This window comes from Canis lupus, chromosome 11, assembly GCF_048164855.1.
Source record: "Canis lupus baileyi chromosome 11, mCanLup2.hap1, whole genome shotgun sequence".
Taxonomy (NCBI): Eukaryota; Metazoa; Chordata; class Mammalia; order Carnivora; family Canidae; genus Canis; species Canis lupus.
In genome coordinates this window covers 28,072,676-28,091,119 of record NC_132848.1, presented here as the reverse complement: position 1 = coordinate 28,091,119, position 18,444 = coordinate 28,072,676, and the positions used below count along the sequence as shown (strand labels likewise).

Genomic DNA, 18,444 nt, shown 5'->3' with positions numbered 1-18,444 from the left:
TCCTTACCTTCAGAATTCAAACAGTTCACTAGGGCAAATCTAGGTATAGGATTGCTCCCTGTGGGGCCTTTCAGAACTGGTATTTTCCTTACAGTCAGAAAAAAAAAAGTCTTTTATTGCTTTTTTGGTGATTGCCCATTCTTCTCTGCTCCCTTTTGGTAGTCCCGTGAAGTGGATATTTCCCTCCTGTATCTATTCTCTGCATTTCCCATCTTTTCCCTCACACGTTTCATCTGTACTAGCAGAGAATTCTTTGACTTGTTTTGTGAATCACCAAATGATGTCCTTTCCTCCAATTACTGCCCCTTCTGGAATCATTCGTCTCCTCTGCGTCTTTTTAATTCCCAAGATCGTTTGTTGTTCCTGGGTTTCTTATTTTTCAGAGCCGCTTGGACCCGTTCTTGTTTTATGGATGCAATATTCACTCGACCCTCCTTATGGATACTAAGTAGGCTTCTTCACAGTCCTTTCCCAACCTTGACATCAAAGTATAATTGCCAAAGAGTTAAAAAAAAAAATGACCCTCTCGCAAATCTTAAAAGGCACGTGATTTATTCACCTCATTAATGAGGACCCAGCAGGATGGTAATCAGGAGAATTAGGAAAATAGGCACTGGAGAGAAAATGTGGGGATGAGAGAGTTAGGTGGGAATCAAAGCTGGTTAACGACCCACAGGGTCATAAAATCATAACTTTGGGGGTTATTTCTGTTGCGTAGAAATCACTTACAAAACTCTGCAGGTTAACATGTGATTTCACAGCAGCTAGACCTTTAATTAACAGTAAACAGTGAATGAAACAAAGGTATATTTCCCTAGATAGTGAAATGATCCTTGGCTGGGTCTGTTAAGTAATGCTCCACACTGACATTGTGAGGAAACCTGCTCTCTGCCTTAATCTCACGTTTTTAGGAGAATTTTTCTTGACTCCTGGTTGGAGGTCGGTGTTTGTTTTGCTGGTTTCACTCACTGCCTCCTATGAGCACCTCCGCCTTGCCCTTTGGACTTGAAGAGTCTCTGCTGTGTACTGATTCCCCTGTCTGCTCATATTTAGAAATTAAGACAATGGAAGGACGCCTGGGTGGCTCAGTGGTTGAGTGTCCACCTTCAGCTGAGGGTGTGATCCCGGGGTCCTGGGATCGAGTCTCACATCGGGCTCCCTGCATGGAGCCTACTTCTCCCTCTGCCTGTGTCTCTCCTCTCTCTGTGTGTGTCTCATGATAAATAAATAAAATCTTAAAAAAAAAAAGAAATTAAGACAATGAAGATTCAAGCTGAGCAGAGTGAGCAGTGAGTGGTGAGGTCTCTGGTATCTTCTATTGGTCCTTGGTGGGGTCCACCGGCCAGCATCCCCCTGGGGGTGAGGAAGGGCCGTGCGCATGTGCAGCCACATAGGGCCCCTGTGCCTGATTTAATGCTCGGTTATCACCATTTTGAAATCTTAATAGGGGATCCCTGGGTGGCTCAGTGGTTTGGCGCCTGCCTTTGGCCCAGGGCGTGATCCTGGAGTCCCAGCATCGAGTCCCATGTCGGGCTCCCAGTGTGGAGCTTGCTTCTCCCTCCTCCTGTGTCTCTGCCTCTCTCTCTCTCTATGTCTATCATAAATAAATAAATAAATCTTAAAAAAAAAAGAAATTCTTAATAAATTTTGAAGGAAGGCCGTGCATTTACATTTAGCACTGAGACCCACAAATGATGTAGCTGGTCCTGATTGTGGGGGCGGGTTCAATGGAGATTTTTTTGCTGGAGGGACTCAGACCTGTCTTATTCTCAAGGTCCTCCCTGTCCTTTCTGCCTAGGGATGTGTGGGTGTGGAGGGCAGGATGGGAAGGCACAACCCGAGGCGCCAGAGCCCAGCCCCCCAGTCCCAGCCCTGCTTGGTGCTATAAATGTTCTGTTTCCCGAGTAACGGGCCTGACATCCCAAGGACGATTTCTTCCTTTCTGCTCCTCCCCTTCCCCAAATTACTGGCTCCTTTTTCAAGCTGTGGAGGAGACAATCTCCACACTGAAAGGTTCCTTCGAGGTCAGAGCCTTCATCTCCACATCCAGCCAGCTCCTGCTTGCATGCTGCCGCTGTGGGGAACTTACCTGGCAGCTGATCCCAAAGGGGGACTGCCTGATGTGCTAGAAAATTATTTCTTTCACTGAGCTGAATTTGTCTTCCCACAGCGCCCATCTGATGGGAACATTCATTCACTTATTCATTTACAAAATCAGCATTTATTGAGCACCTACTACATGCCAGGCCTTGTGCTGTATGGCGGCGGGGGTGGGGGGGCAGGTTTGAACAAGACAGATGCCATTGAGATCTCACAGCTTAGAAAACAGATATAAAACAGAGGATACAATTCTCAGTAAATTCTAAATTGGGATCAGTGCAGTCTTGAAGTCTCTACACTTCGAGGAAGTGTAGAGGACTGTGGGGTTGTGGGACAGGGACCTGATTTACACAGGGGTTGGTGGTGTAAAGTAGAGAGACTTGGGCAGGGAGTAAGGGCTGAACAGGAGAGGATGGGGGTTGGGTGTCTCCGGTAGAAGGGACAGCACGCGGAGGGCCTCAGGGGGGGTTTGGAGAAGGGGCGTGAGGGGGATGTTAGAGCCTAGAGATCCCAGGGGTGGCCAGATGCTGAAAGATGAGGATAGAGGGGGGTGGTGCCTGACTGCAGAGGGGGCTCAGAGCCTGAGGTGTGGGCATCTCTGACAGATTCATGACAGTCCCTCACATTTTCTTTTTAAGTTTTTATTTATTTATTTGAGAGAGAGAGAGAGAGAGCATGCACACACATGAGTGAGGGGCTGGGGAGGGGCAGAGGGAAAAGCAGACTCCCCAGTGAGCAAGGAGGCCGATGCGGGGCTCCATCCCAGGACCCTGGGATCATGACCTGAGCCGAAGGCAGATGCTTAACCTAGACGCCCTTATTCCCTTATTCACTTGAGATGTCCCCAACACTCTCTACCATTTGTCAAAGGGTCGGTGAGGCAGCCTCACCTTATGGACTCACTTTAGGCTGCCGTGGTGCCTGGGTGGGGGTACCACCCATTGATGTGATGACTCCCAGTGATGACTCACGGGGCAGAGAGAATGGGCTATCCTTATCCCAGTGCCACATGGTGACCTGTTGAGTGGCTGTGCTCCCTGCTACCCCCTGGTTGTGTTCACTTTCCAGGCCCCATCTCTCGCACCCTGAAACTAAACACAGTTGACCATTTTTTTTTTTTTTAATTTATAACCCAAGTACCAAACTGTGCATTTTTTGCTCTTAATTTTATCTTACAGCAATCTCTTGGAGTCCTGCTTCAGTCACTCGTTATATTTACTTCCTGTGCTTGGTCAACTCAGGATGGTGAGTCCTGTGGCACTCCACTAGAGACTCCCTTCCAGTGTGAGACAGACCTTCAGCAATCATTGGGTTATAGTTGAACCTGCCTCACCCTCTTATTTAAACTACACTTTTCTGCTTTTGTCCATTAGGAGGTCATGAAATATTCAATGGTGTTATTGTTGAACTTGAGATATTTTTTATTTATGTATCTCCCTTGGTGCATTATGCTGGTAACTTACCTCCTCCCCTAACCAAAGACATGAATGGCCATTGCCGTCTGTGGGGAGGGGACTGGGCACTTCTGTTAAAAGCTTCCCCAAGAATTCCGGTGATGATTCTCTTAGGTGAAGCAGAGCTGGAGGATCCTTGGGGATCTGTGGGGACTTCTCCAGAATGAGGCCAAGCCAGAGCCTTGCCAAGGGCATGGCTGGTGTGGGCCCTGCCTAGGCGCTGCCTTGAGTCAGAAAGCCCTTGAAAGCTTCCAGCCGTGATGCCATCCCAGGGGGGGCCTCTCTGTAGGAAAGTGGAGCAGCTAAGGGATGAGCCTGAGCAGACCAGGAACGGGCCACCAATCTCTCCACTCCTCAAACACATGCACCTCCTTGCACCCCTTCTCAGTGCTCCTCAAAATTTAAGGAGGAACAGGATCTCTGGGGCACACGTTAAAATGCAAATTCCTGGGCCTCGCCTCAAGGATCCAGACCCAGGGCATACTGAGGACCTAGGACTTTGCATTTTAACGAAATGCCCAGGTGGCCCTGAATCAGATGCTCTCATTCATTTGACCCTCGAGATGCCCTTGACTGGGAGCACTTCAAGCGGAGATGATGAGTCCTGGTTCTGGGAACCCCAGGTAGGGCAAGAAGCATGAGGAGGGCCCCCTCTCTGATCTGGGGCCAGGATCTGAGTTAATTCTCATAACAGGTAGACGTACTTTGTCATTAAAAATATTAACACGAGTAGCATTGATGTCAGTAATTGAGCCCCTCAGCCAAGGATCGAGAAGGAGAGGCTGGTGAGAGTCCATCAGACCCTGGGAACGTCTTCTCCCTAGTGAGTGCATGCGCACAGGGAACAGCTTCCCCATCCCGACTTTTACAGGCTCTTGAGAAACAAAATGTCAATAAGAATTGTTCCTCAACCCGGGACTAGAGCTTTCTAAAAGGAACTCCTCTGCAGGCGCTTGCTGGGAGTACCTTTTGTCCGAAGTGCCTGTCAGTGGTTCTTTAGAAAGCAAAGGGAATTGAATCTTCCCAGGCTCCATCCAGGGAAGTGATAAAAAGTAAGAGCATCTACTGTTTGCTGAGTATTCACGGTGGGCCCAAGCTGTGCATTATCTGATTTAATCTTCAGACTGGCTCTGTGAGGGACGGACCGTGGTCGTTTCCATTTCACAGATGAGGCACGGTAACGGGAAGAGAGCTGCCCAGGGTCACGAGCTGGTAGGGGGAAGGGCCAGGAGGGGAACCCAGGGAGCTTGGCTCCAGAGGCTGCGATTAAGTCCGGTTCTGTGAAACTTGCTGGGATGCATTCGGCTGCAGGTAACTGGAAACACGAGTGGCAGCTCAAGCAAATCCTGGGGTGTTTTTTCCAACTAACACGAAGTTTATAAGTTGGTGGATGCAGGTGATGGCTCTGTGACCTGGGGGCTAATGTCTGTGATTTTCCAGGCCTTTCTTTCATGGTCACAAAGTAGCTGCTGAAGCTGTTGGCCTCGTGTCTGCATCAAAGGAGGGAAGGATGAAGGGAAACAAGGCTATGCCGTTCACGCCTGTCCACTTGGGTCAGGAAGACATTTTCTTATCTAGATCCTTCCTCTGTGCTAGCACATTTGGCCAGAATTGGGTCTTGTGGCCATCTTTAGCTGCAGGGGAAGCTAGGAAAATAGAAAAACATCATTGAATTTGGTCCAGTCAACCAAGAATTGTTCCCTGGGGCTAGGCAGGATTGGAAGAAGAGGGAGTGCACCTTATGTGGGCAACTCTCAGAATGTGCCACATTCCTTTCCTAGGGCTCGAGTTTGTCTGCTCTTGGCCAAAGCTGTGGCCCTACCACGTTAACAAGCCTAGTTGGAGCCTCCAGAGCTCTGCCTGGGCTGACTGGTGTGATGTCTTGAGAAGTCTAAAGTCAAACCCAACCCATGCAGGCTGTGCTGAGGCTTGTCCCTGCTCACAGACTGAGCTGTGGTCATGGGTGTCAATGTGTCATCACTGTGGCTGTTTCCAGAGCCTTTAGAGCTGGCCTCCCTCCGCCATGACTCTATGTGCATCATCTGTGAGTCAGGGAAGCACTCCAGGTGTCAGCAAGCCAGGGCACCCTCCTGGTCTTCACATCTTTATATCCTGATTTATCCTGGGCTCTACACGTCTGTCTGCTCCAAGCACTGGGTGCTCTGAGGGCAGGGCTGAGGCTGACTCATCATCCCGGAGTCCCTAGAGCTTGGCTCTGGGCCAGCAAGGAGGGGGTGGCTCCGTGACATGTTTGTTTGGAATCTGTTGCCCAGGCACTGTGGAACTGGGGGAGGGGGTATCTGGGGCCATTTTCTTTCTTTCTTGAAATCTTTCTTTCTTCCTTTTTTTTTTTTTAATATTTTATTTATTCATGAGAGAGAGAGAGAGAGAGAGAGAGACAGGCAGAGGGAGAAGCAGGCTCCAGGCAGGGAGCCCGCGCGGGGCTCGATCCCGGGACTCCAAGATCACACCCTGGGCCAAAGGCAGGCATCAAACTGCTGAGCCACCCAGGGATTCCCATTTTTTTTTTTTTTGTAAGATTTTTAATTTATTCATTTGAGAGAGAGAGTGCATGAGAGCACGAGCAGAGGGGAGCAACAGAGGCAGAGGGAGAAGCAGACTCCTCACTGATCAGGGAGCCCGACTTGGGGCTCAGTTCCAGGACTGAGGGATCATGATCTGAGCCAAAAAGGCAGACACTTAACCAACTGAGCCACCCAGGCATGGGGCCACTTTCTTTAAGTTCAACTGGCGCTGGGTGGGTGTGGACCTGGGAAGATTCCAGGGGGAACCGTGGGGTGGATGGTTTTCTCATCTGCTTGTGGAGTAGAGTGGATCAGAGGGATGGTAACCACTCAGGTTCGTTTCCATGGAAACAGGATGCTACAGGCTATGAGGGCTGAGGGGTAAGTCACCAGAGAGTCTCAGGCCACAGGCTAATAAGCCAGACCCCAGCCACGCATGAATCAGGAATGCCTCTCTCGGTTTCACGGGACTGGAACCCACCGATTCTGGTTTAGGGGAGCTTATCCACATCTGTCGTGGTACCCAGACTACTCTGGTGTGACCATACTAAATTTCATGGAGCAGACATCATGAGGCATATTTGGGACCTATACTTTAAAATGATGCATTATTGTTTATCTGAAGTTCAAACTTCACTGGGGATCCTGTATTTGTGTGGCAACCCTACCCAGAGATAAAGTCACTGGAGTATTGTCACCTGAGTGGAGCCTTGTCTAGAGGAGATCGGGGATCGCCTGCTGTTGCGGTGCCCAGAGCTTCCCTGTATCCCACCTGCTTGGGGTCCTTGGACTTTGTGGCATCAAATCTTTTCTTGATTCTGAACTTGGCCAGAGTTAGTTTCACAGCATCAGTTTCTTTGGGCTTAAGAACCCCGTTCTAAAAAAAAAAAAAAAGAACCCCGTTCTTCTGGTTTCATAGGATTTGTGTGAGGATGTAGAGGCAAAAGTGACCCATAAATCAGAAGGTGCTGGCCAAGGTCAAGGGTTAATGTTACTGCTCTCTAATTCCCACTTTCTATTATTTCCTCCCTCTCACCCTCCCTGGACTGAACACCTACTATGTGCTAAGTGTCGGGGTAACGGTGTAGGCTGGTGGTCTAGTTATCCACCAGAGCAAGCCTGAATCATCACAGAGCTGCCTCCTGACAGATGATCTGCCATTTCCAGCATCTCAGCTTCCTTCCATTAGCTAAATCTTAAATTACATTTTAAGAAAGCCCCCGTAGGCCCCTTGCAAAGATCGAGGAAACACCCTATTTTTATCAGCCACACACAGAAATCATCTGGGAAGGGTATTTCCTGGAAAGATATAATATCTCAGTCATTTTATGTTGCTTTTGTCAGCTACAAGGTTTTTTTTTTTTTTTTTTTTTTTTTTTGATCGTGTGTCCCTCAAGTTCTGTGTTTGACAAGCTGGTGTGGAGAGCCCGCCTCTAAGCCAGACCCTGGGCTGGACTCTGGAGACCCAGCTGGGACTCTGAGCCAGCCCCTGCCCCGAGGAACCGGGACACAACAGAACATACCTCAAGCCAGGGGTGCCCTCATAGAGGACAATGGGACCCAAGGCAAGCGAGCTCAGTTCTGGAGTAGGATCTGGAAAGCACAGAGAGGCACGCCAGGTAGAAGGGCCGGCAGTTGCAAAGGCAGACAGTCTGGAAGAAGCACGGGGCATATGGGAACATGAGATGTTCGGGTGTTCCTGGGGGGCAGGGCCCGTGGCAGGCAGCGCTGGGGTCACATCAGAGCTTCCAGAAGCCCTTCCTGCCTGGGCTTTCTCAGGCACGAGATGGGACTCAGGGAGGGCTTGAGGCAGGCACGTGTGATTCGTGGGCAAGTGTGAGCTGAGGTTGGGAATGAGGCTGTGCCAGAGGAACTGCTGGCGCTTCTTTGGCTCCTACTTGGGCCAGGCTCTGTTCTTTTATTTATTTTTTAAAGATTTATTTATTTATTAGAGAGAGCGAGCAAGAGAGACAATGCGTATAAGCAGCGGGAGATGCAGTGGGGACGAACAAAACCTCAAATAGACTCCCTGGCTGAGTGCCGAGCCTGACTCGGGGCTCAGGGCTTGATCTTACAACCCTGAGATCATGACTTGAGCCAAAATCAAGAGCAAGGTGCTTAGGCGCTTGGGGGTCAGGCCGGGTTCTAAGCCCTTATTCCATATAGGAATACATTTCATTCTCCCCACACTCTGGGGAGGTCAGTTCAGTGACTTGCCCAGGGTCACACGGTGCCCTAGCAGCAGAGCTGGGGTTGGGATCCGGCCTCCACGCTCTAACCCCTGGGTGAAACTGTCCCCAGGGGTGCAGCCCTATTCTATGCACCGCCATGTGTTTGTGCTTACCGGGCGCCTGAGCAGCTGAGGGGGTGCTTGGGAGCCAGAAGGCGACTGGCCCGATGCCTGATGAGGTGGGGTGGGCTGTGCAGAGCTCCTGGAGCCCCCCTCTGTGGCCTGGGCTCTTCCTGAGCCTCAGCTTCCAAATTTGCAGCGAGGGCCATCATCCCACCATGGGAAGGTGTGCAAAGCGCTTGGCACAGAGTGAGCACTCAGAAAGCCCTTGCGAATCAGCCAGGACTCTGGGTTGTCCGTGAGAGAAACCCAAGGCAAATGGGGCCCAAGCCCCCAAAGGGAATGCATTGGCTCACAGAACTGGAAGAAGCAGAGGGCAGATCTGGGATTGGGAGAGAGGGAATGCTCAAACCATATGGTCAGGATCCTGCCTCTCTCCAGCTCTGGCCTCGGCCTTCGTTTGAGTTGGCAGATGTCTTAGGCCACCACGGAGGCAAGATGGCCTTAGCGCCTTAGGGTTTCCAGGTGGTGGCTTAGCCAAGGAGAGCCCTCTTGCCTGTGGTCCGGGCTCGAGGGCTGGCCCATCTGGGGTCCCCTGCCTGTCCTGAACTAGTCATGGGGGCTGGGGGCTGATGTCTACCGGTTGGCCGGGCCTGGGTCTCTGGGCCTCTCTTGGGAGCGAGGGTGGGGGATCTGGGGGTGGGGAGGGAGGCTCCTCAGCAGGAACAGGTCAGGTTGTGCCCCAAAGAGCAGGTGTCTGCTCTCTCAGCTCGCTCTGGCATGGCCGCACCCGAGCCCCCCTCCTCCAGGATGCCCCCAAACTGGGTTCAGCCTCTCTCCTCCTGGGGTGATGTCAGGACGAAAGTGTTCGCTTTAAAGCAAAATTCCTTGCCTAATTAGGCTCTTGGGAGCTGGCAGGAGGTAGTGGGGGTTTTTGTTGATTTTTCTTTTCTTTTTCTTTTTTTTAGACTTTTAGCACCGAAGCTGTGTGATAAAGTAACTGTGTAATTAGGAATTAATTTCTCACTCCCGTAAGTGAGGTCTTACTTGGGGCCTGAGGGAAGTCAGCCCAGTGGTTATTCACTCATACAGTGACCCCCTCTTCACCTTCTCTTTTTTTTGGAGCAGGCGGGGGTTTGTGAGGGGGTCTCCCACAGGTGTCATCCAGGGTAGGAGGAGGAGGAAGGAGGTAGCTTCTGTCACAGGTATCATTCATGCTAAGTGGATCCCTGAGTGCCTACTGTGTGCTGTGTGGGGCTGGTGTGGGTGTGTGTGTGGGGGGGTGCATGGCCAGCCCTGCCCCCTCTCTTGCCCCATTCTGAGGCTCACTCCACACAGTCTCTCGGGGGTCCCCATTATGTCCCCATTGTTCACAGCTCATGAATAGCCCCTCATTGGCTTTTCTCTATCTCCCCTCCTCCTTCACCACACTCCCTGGGATCACCTCCTGAGTTCTTGGCTCAGGGTCCACTTGAGGGGAACCCACACTACATGGCAGGTGTGAACAGAGTGTGGAATCAGCCAGAGCAAGAGGGGTGGATTCAGCCTGTGGTGTACGGAGGGGATGAGCAGGGGCTTCATGGAGGAGATGGTCCTGAAGGAAGGCTGAGAGCATGGGGAAGGGGGCAAGACAGGTTGTGTTTGGGGAGCTTGACAGGCCTGGGGTGATGATGTCTCAGACATGTGGAATAGGAGCAGGGCTTGGGGAGGGGATGGCCAGACTGGAGGGCCCTGTAGACCATGGTCAAGGGGCCTAGACTTTGTTCTGAGGGCAGTGGGGAGCCATGGAAGGTTTAGGTCAGGGAGTGATATAGCTAGATTTAAATTTTAGGAAGTTTTAGCTGACTGAGAAAGGGGTGTGGGGGGAGGAAGCAGGAGACAGGAGAATAGTCAGGAGGTTGCTGTGGCTGTCAGGAGAGAGGGATGGTGGTGACCAGTGACTGAACTAGGGCAGACTAGGGAGCTGTGAGCAGACTCTGCCAAGTTGGTGCACAGAGTCACCATTAGGACAGTGGGGTTCCTAGGGGGTAGATTTAAACCCATAGTTCCACCCTCCTAGCTATGTGATCTGCCCATCTCTCTCCATCCCTGTCCAGTGTACCCCTTTCTATCCTCTTCCCCTCAGAGAAGAATGAGAGCTACTGGATTCTTCACTGTGCACTTACTACGTGTTCTTTATTACTGAATTCATTTACACCCTGTCTTGTTCCCACAGACAGGAGATGGAGGTGCAATATAACACCCCCAAGTAGAAATATAGAAGAGAGGGTTAGAACCTGGGAGAAACGTTTAGGCAAATGGATCTTCTGGAAATATCTTTCTTGCTGCTAAGAACTCAGTAACTCATCCCACCTTTCCCCTTTTGACTTGATTGCCAGGAAGCTCAGAGCTTCCAAGAAATTTCTCCAAGAAATTTCCAAGAAATTCTCCACGAAATTTCTCACGGGAGCTTTTGAGTGGACACCATGAGGGCTGCAAGTGATGAGGTCTTGGGGGCATTTTTTAAAAAAGATTTTATCTATTCATGAGAGATGCAGAGAGAGAGAGAGAGAGAGAGAGAGAGAGAGGCAGAGACACAGGCAGAGGGAGAAGCAGGGAGCTTGACAGGGGGACTCGATCCCGGGTCTCCAGGATCAGGCCCTGGGCTGAAGGTGGCGCTAAACCGCTGAGCCACCTGGGCTGCCCTTGGGGGCATTTTTTGCAGTAGACTGCAGAAGGTGTGTTCCCACACTGAAGACCTGGAGGGTCGGGTCAGGGGGAAGGGCAAGGGCTGGGTCAATGCGTCTCTGGGCTTGCCAGGCAGTGGCTGCTTTGGTTCACCTCAGAGATGGGCACGAGCCTGATCAGCCTCCCATGAACTGGTTGGGGTCTGAGTGGTGCTCAGATCCTAAAGCTTCCTAACTCTGGGTAGTCATGGGCCTCGGTGACATTCACTTACACCCTGGGTCTCCTTGTCTTAGTGGAACGCAAAGGGAAATCTTGAGCGTGATTTCTTTTTTTTTTTTTTTTTTTTAAAGATTTATTTATTCATGAGAGACACACAGAGAGAGAGAGAGGCAGAGACAGGCAGAGGGAGAAGCAGGCTCCCCGCCGGGACCGTGGTGCGGGACTTGATCCCGGATCCCGGGATCATGACCTGAGCCAAAGGCAGGTGCCCAACTGCTGAGCCACCCAGGCGTCCTTGAGCCTGATTTCTCACCACAAGGCCTGTCTGTAGAGATTTTTCATTCTTGCTCCTGGCCAACCCCGGGGCAGGGTTGCAGTGGGCAGCTTCACTTAAGGACCAGTGACTCCAGTCCCCCACAGGTTCTGCTTGGGGGGACATCTAGCCAGTGAGGTGGTGTGAGGTAGGGCCAGGGGCCAGGGCAGGGTGGGCCTGAGGGTGCCCAGAATGGGGAGCCCTGGACCAGGGGAGTGTGGGGAAGGGTGCAGGGGGATCCAGGTAATGGGGGGCTCAAATGGGTTAACACAGGTAAGGCATGAGAACTGCCTGGCAGGCAGTAGGCCCTCAAAACCCATGTGCTTTTCTCTGTCTAGCCATCCGTCTGGAAAGCATCTATTTATTTTTATTGCGAGACTTTGTGGGGATGGGAACAAATCCTGGGCTGTCACCTGCCAGAGCTCAGCAGGTGTGCCCCGGGGCTCCTGAAACAAAGGATCTGAGTGGGTTCAGTCTGGCAGAGGCTGGGAACCGCCACCCCAGCACCCCCAGCAAAGCATAAAGTCAGCCTTGGGGCTCAGCTGTGCCCAGGGTGCGGCGCTGCCCCTGTTGGCAGGATGGAGGGAGGCAGGGCGGAAGGAGGACGGTGGGCGAGGGAGGGGCTGGCTGGAGCTGGGGTGGCTCCCCTAGGCCTGGGGTGTGTGTGTGCCCGCGCCAGCGAGCGTGCACGCCCGAGCCAGTGTGAGCGCCTGTTTGTGTGCCTGTGTGCCGCCCCCACAATGCCTTCATCACACACGTCTCCCTGGCTGCCTGGAGAGCTCTTTCTACAAAATATGAAAATGACAGTTGGCTCACCCACGCACGGAATCCTCATACAGCTCCGCTCCCTGGTCCCTTCACACACCGCCCTCCGCACACCCACTGCCCTGGGCCCCACTGCCCTGGGCCGGCCTCCACCTGCAGCGCCCCCCCCTCCGGGGCTGCTCTCTTTTCCTCCTCCCCCTCTTCCTCCTCCCACTTCTGCTTCTTCCCCCTCCCTCCTTCCCCCTCCCCCTCCTTTCCTCCCCCTCCTTCCCTCCCACCCCTCCTCCTGTTGCCTCCTCGGGTCCCCCAGGTCTCCATCTCTGTCCCTTTTTTTGTCATGCCCCCTCGCTCTTCTGAATTTGGGCTCTGGTAGGAGTGTGTGTGGATGAGGGTGTCCAAGGAGTGAGTGTGTGTGTGCCCTGATGGCTGTGTGCAGGTGTGTGACTGAGAGAGAGAGCATGGGAACCGGAGCCTGTGCCCCAGAAAGCTGGGGGATGGATGGAGGCATTTCAGGCAAAGAAGCTTTCACTCAATTATTCTTCAAGCAGCGGGAGGGGGCGGTGGCTTCACAACACTTGGACAGGTTTGCATGGTGTGTAGGAAAAGCCTTCGTTTCCCTGCTGATGCTAGTGACAGGTGGAACTGGCAGTGGTGCTGGAGCCCTGGGGTGGAGGGAGGGGGAAGCGAGGAGGAAGGGTCTGGTGAGCAGCACCCGGGGTCAGGCTGAGACTTTAGGCCCCGGGGGGCCTGTCTTTCAGGGAGGGGAAGGCAGGGAGAGGTAGCAACTGAGCAGGGAGGATCTGGTGGGAAGCCAAGAAAGCACAGAGGGGACCCCAGAGATCTGCTTCCAGTGGAGACCTGGGAAGACTTCCTGGAGGAGGCAAACCACCTCCAAGGAGTTTCAGGGCTGGTTGAATGTGGAGAGGGAGGGTGGACGGTTTGATGAGAGAACTCAGGCGGTGGTGAGGGCTCTAGTGTCGTCTTTGCCTCTGGGTCTCTCCCTGGCTCAAGTGGGCACTCCTGAGCGCTGGGGGCAGCTCTGGGTCATTCTTGTGTCTGGATTACCTAGACTGGCCTGTTCATCGTGGTCTCTGGTGTGGAAAAGCTTCCAGGACTCTAGGGGCATCTGCCCGGATCCTAAAGCCTGAGTGAGGTTTCAGTGGACGGAGATGAGAGGTAGCATCCGGGCAGCAGGGGCAGTGGGCGCAGAGGCCTGGCGTGGCAAGTGCCAGGAGCCCGTGGGGCCGGAGCCTGGATGCCTGCAGGGAGCATGCTGAGGACAGTGAGGACAGCGTGCATTTTCCCTGCAAGGAAAATACAGTGTGACTGTCACACTCCCGGAGATATGGCCTGTGACACTCAGACTGGTGTGGTGTGAACCTGGCTGGGTGACCTGGGACATGCGATGTCACTTCTCTCCAGCTCCTCCCCTCACCTGTAAACCTGGCCAGCTCAGCCAGGCTTGCTGGGGGCTTGGGGGGCTCCAGGAGACATAAGGCCTGGGGGCTCTAGCCCTCTGCCCACAGCGAGGACTTCACGCACGCAGCTGCACCTGTGGTTTTGCCGTCTGGTCACCCCCTGGGGTCAGCCAGGGGTCCCCCCCCGTTCCTTGGTTCCCCCCACTAGCCTTCCCTGGTTCAGAGGCTGCTGGAAGCAAGGGCAAGAGCCACCTGGCCCAGTGCTGAGCACTCAGTGGGGACCCAAGGTCTCTGCTCCCGTGTTCCCTCTGGCCCCCTCACTGCATCTACTGGAATCCCCAGGACGGTGGGAGGCAGATGCCACCAGTTCCACTTACGGAGGTGGGGACAGCCCAGGCCACACTGCTGATGGGGCCGCAGCCGGGACTCTGACCCTGCTGCTCACCTCTCCCCTCCAGGCAGCCGGGGGCATGGAGGGGCGTGCATGGATGACTAGGTGGCCGTTGCCTGGTCCGTGGCCTGAGTATCCCTCCTGCCCTGTCCCTCACTCTCTGCCTTTTCTCTGCAGGATGGTCGAGTACTCCCTGGACCTTCAGAACATCAACCTGTCGGCCATCCGCACCGTGCGTGTCCTGAGGCCCCTCAAAGCCATCAACCGTGTGCCCAGTGAGTTGTCCCCCACCAGACCCTCCTTCGCTTAGACTAAGCAGCACCTTCCAGGGCCTGTGCTGGGCATGGGGATCCCCCCATGACCAGACAGATGGGGGTTCTGCTCCCACCAGGCTCACAGGCCTGAATGTGGGCCTGAAGATGCTGGAGGGTGGTCCTGGCACCTCTGAGTCCCGAAAGAACTTGAATGGCAGCATTCTGGGGAGTCTGGCTTTTCAGGGACACAGCTCCTTGTGGGGGTGGCTGGCAAGGGGGACACACGTGTAAAAAGAGGCTGCTTAGTTTGAGGGAGAGCCTCATGCCGGGTTTCACTGGGGAGGGGATCCCCAGGCCCCTCATGGGTGCTGATTTAGAACTCAAGCTCCATAACCAGACCATGCGCCCACCCACCCACATAAGGACCCACCCATCCGTCTGTCTGTCCACATGCCTAGTGTTGAAAGGTTATAACAACAAGCTCTGACATCTGCCCAGATTCATAGTTTCTTTTTTAAATTTTTTTATTTATTCATGAGAGACACAGAGAGAGAGGCAGACACAGGCAGAGGGAGAAGCAGCCTCCCTGCAGGGGAGCCTGATGCGGGACTCGATCCCAGGACCCTGGGATCACGCCCTGAGCCAAAGGCAGACACTCAACCGCGGAGCCACCCAGGTGCCCCAGATTCATAGCTTTCAAAGCTTTTCCATCCCCATGATGTCTCATGAGCCGTATAATCCCTCCACGAGGGAGGTGGGCTGTTCTCATGGACAACCAAGGTGAAAAAACCGCGACTTGGAAATGGGAAGTAACTTGCTGGAGAGGCCTCCTGACTCCTGGGCAGTGTCCTTCTAGCACCCTGAGTTAGGAATAGGATGGGGTGAGGAGGGAGAGGACGAAGGAGCGCCGCCTGCAGGGGTTTCAGCCCTGTTTGGGAGGGACAGGAACTTTGATGAGCACTTGCCCATCTCGTGTGTGGCGTTGGACATACTGACGGCTGACTTAACCCTCTCGACGACCTGTGTGAAGCTCAGAGAGGTGACGCGGTTGGCAGGATGTCACACAGCAATTCAGTGGCAGGACAGGGCTCTGTGTGGAGTTCCATCTGTCCTGAGCCCAGCTCTTTCCCTGGCTCTATTGGAACCCTTGCTTCTTTTCCTTGCCAGAGCCTCAGTTTCCCTGTCTGCAGAAGAGGGGAGGTCCCCTGGCTCGTCTTCCTCTTCCACAGTCAGAGTGGTCCTCACTCCCCCAATTCTTAGCCCTGGGGCTTTGGGGCTTTGTCACTGGTCTTTTCACCCAGCCAACCTCCCCACAGCCCATCCCCTGTGAGTGCCCCGTGGGGCTGGCTTGGGTCCAGGCAGGCCTGGTGGGACCAGAAGCCATGCTGCAGGGTATTTGTGGAGCGAGAGGATCGGGTGGGTGGCCAGACTGTGGCTTCATTCTGAGATGGGCAGGCCGGGCAAAGGGCGGAGGGGGTCCTGGGGGCACAGGGGTCTCAAGGCCACATAGAAAAGGTCACCTCCCCACACCGGAATGTTGACATGATGGGAACATGGGCCCCCCACCCCACCCCGAGGGGCCCTGAGCGCTATCCTGAAGGTCCTGAGGGAAGCATTGGGAGGCTCGGGGGTCGGGGGGTGGGGTGAGTGATGAGAAGCAAAGCGGTGGGGGCAGTGGGGAGGAGCAGTTGAGCACTCCACCTTGGTCCCCTCCCACTGCTCTGGGGAGACTCCCTTGGGGGCAGGGCGGGAGGTGCCAGCTTCTCTCTATCCTTCCCACCCCCACCAATCCTACACGGTTCCTTCAAGTCCACCTAGTTCAAAACCATCCCATTGAACGGATGAAGACGTGAGGCCCAGGGAGGGCCATGACCTGTCCAAGGTCACACAGCAGGCGACCTGGAGCCCAGGTGTCTACCCAGCACACCTGCCATGGTGTGTGTTCCCCTCCCTCATGCCCCACCAACCTTTACTGGGAAACTGGTCACACAGTGGGCTTCCTTCACAGAGCGCCCACTGCTATGCCTGGTATGTGGAAGTCGCTCGATGAATACGTGTTAAGTGGACATGCTGGGCTAGTGCATCGAGCAGCTGTCTCCTGACAGGGCCACAGCACCGTCCACGCTCAGAAAGGGTGGTACCCAGGGATCGTGGAGCGCATGGGGCACGAGGTGGGGAGGGAGGGGGGCTGGTGGTCAAACACGCTGTCCGAACTGAGACCTAGTGTGGTCCGGGGATTAACCGGGCAAGAAAGTGTTCTGGAAATGCCTGGCAGGAGCGCGGAGCATGGGTGGGGATGAGCTGGGCTCAGGGCTGTGGGTGAGCGGTGGTGGCTGGGACCAGGCGGGGCGGGACAGAGAGAGTGGATGCATGGAAGGCCCGGGCCTCACCTTGGGGAGTTATGGAGGAAGCCCAGCGTCCGTCAGGAGCAACCTCAGGGGGAGGGCACGGGCAGGGCCACATGTCTCCAGCCGTCCCCACTGCCGTCCCAGGGCAAGCAGAGGTGGCTCTAAGGAGGCAGCCACCATATGGTCACTGTCACCCCACTGGCCACAGAGCCCACAGGCCGGTTCCCCTTCCCAGATGCATGTGTACACCTGCTGGGGGTCACACACAGGCGTTTGTACATGATCCTAGGGGTGGGGTGGGGGGGACAGGATGTGGGTCTCTCTCTATGGGGGGGTTCTGTACATCGATGTGTGGGGTGCCTGTGGGTGTGAGGGTCCCTGTGACCACAGGAGACCACGTGTGTGTACATGTGTGTGCACATGAGGGCATGTGTGCACGTGTGGGATGCGTGGCGCCCGTGTCTCCTCTGGTCCTCCTTCCTCCCTCTCCTGCAGCACTGAGTGAGGAGCTCATTAGGCAGCTCTTGGCTGTGGAGGTCACTTCCAGGTCCCCAGCACCAGCCTGCCTGGTTCCCTGGAGAAGGGTGGCGATGGGCCCTGCGTTCCTGAAAGCTCCAATTTGGGAGGCTGCATGGCCCAGAGTGCCCAGAGAGGGGTTGGGGTCCTTCCTCAGGGGCCTCCCGCCTGGGAGGCCCAGGCAGCCAGAGTTGGGAATAGCCTCCTGCTTGGAGCTGCCTGCACCTCTCAGCTGACAGGAAGAACTTGGCCTGGGGGAGTGTTGGGAGCACAGACACCCCCTGGGAGCCAAAATATACCCGGTGCGTCCTCTCCCCCAACTCAGAAACCACCCTGCGCCCTCGCCTTGGAGAGAGACCTCAAGATCAATTCATATTCATGAGGAATTTAGTTACCAGGAGCCCCTGGTTAGAGCAGGTTGGTCGGTCCATCCCCTCCCTTACCGTAGGGGCAGCTTTGCTCCCCGGTGCCACATCCTCTGCCCAGAGTTGCCAGGGAATGGGTGGAATGGGGGTGGGATGCACAAGTTCCTAGAAATGCTCCTAGAGAGATTTGGTTGGTTGCTCCCTTTGTTTTCTAGATGTTTCCCTGAAACATTCCAAGTCCTCCGGTTGGTCTTTAGTTTCCTCTGCCCCTGGACTCACGCCTTTCAACAATAGCCTGTGGCTTTCAACGTTGCCACTAGATGGCAGGCTGGAGAGCTGGGAATTGTGAAATTATGGGTTATTAATTGTAAAACGGGGGAGCGCGGGTAGCTCCCCATGATTGGAAAAAGTATAGGAACAGCACGATCAGCCAGGAAGACTTAGTTGGGTTGTCAGGGAATGCAAGTTCTGGTTGTTGGCTCTGCCAGGAGCCTGCTGTGTGACCTGGGATGTCCCTTGGTGTCTCTGGACCTCAGTTTCTCTACTTGCACAAAGCAAGAGGAGGACTGGATTAGATGTGTGGTTCTCGACTTTGTCCGGAGTGGACAGGGCACCTGGGAGTCATGGAGCTGTTTGCAGACCTCCACCCTACCCCACAAGTCTCTGTCCTGGCCACTCAACCTCTGATGGTCAGTGGGAAGCAGAGCATGGAGAAGGTTGGGGAGGGAGGAAACACCAGATTGGGAGTCAGGAGGCTGGGTTCTGGCTCCTTGCTGTGGCCTTCAAAGTCACTGTCCCTTGCTGGGCCTCAGCGATAGG

The 18,444-nt window shown here is 54.3% G+C and overlaps 1 protein-coding gene across 1 annotated transcript in view; it reads left to right on the top strand.

The window, feature by feature from the left end:
• The window catches only part of CACNA1I (calcium voltage-gated channel subunit alpha1 I), a 112,396-nt gene that overhangs the window by 35,896 nt on the left and 58,056 nt on the right, over positions 1-18,444 (top strand). Inside the window, exon 5 of the mRNA XM_072842667.1 lies at positions 14,320-14,417. Coding sequence (XP_072698768.1) covers positions 14,320-14,417 — 98 coding nt within the window. The remainder of the gene's footprint in view (positions 1-14,319; positions 14,418-18,444) is intronic.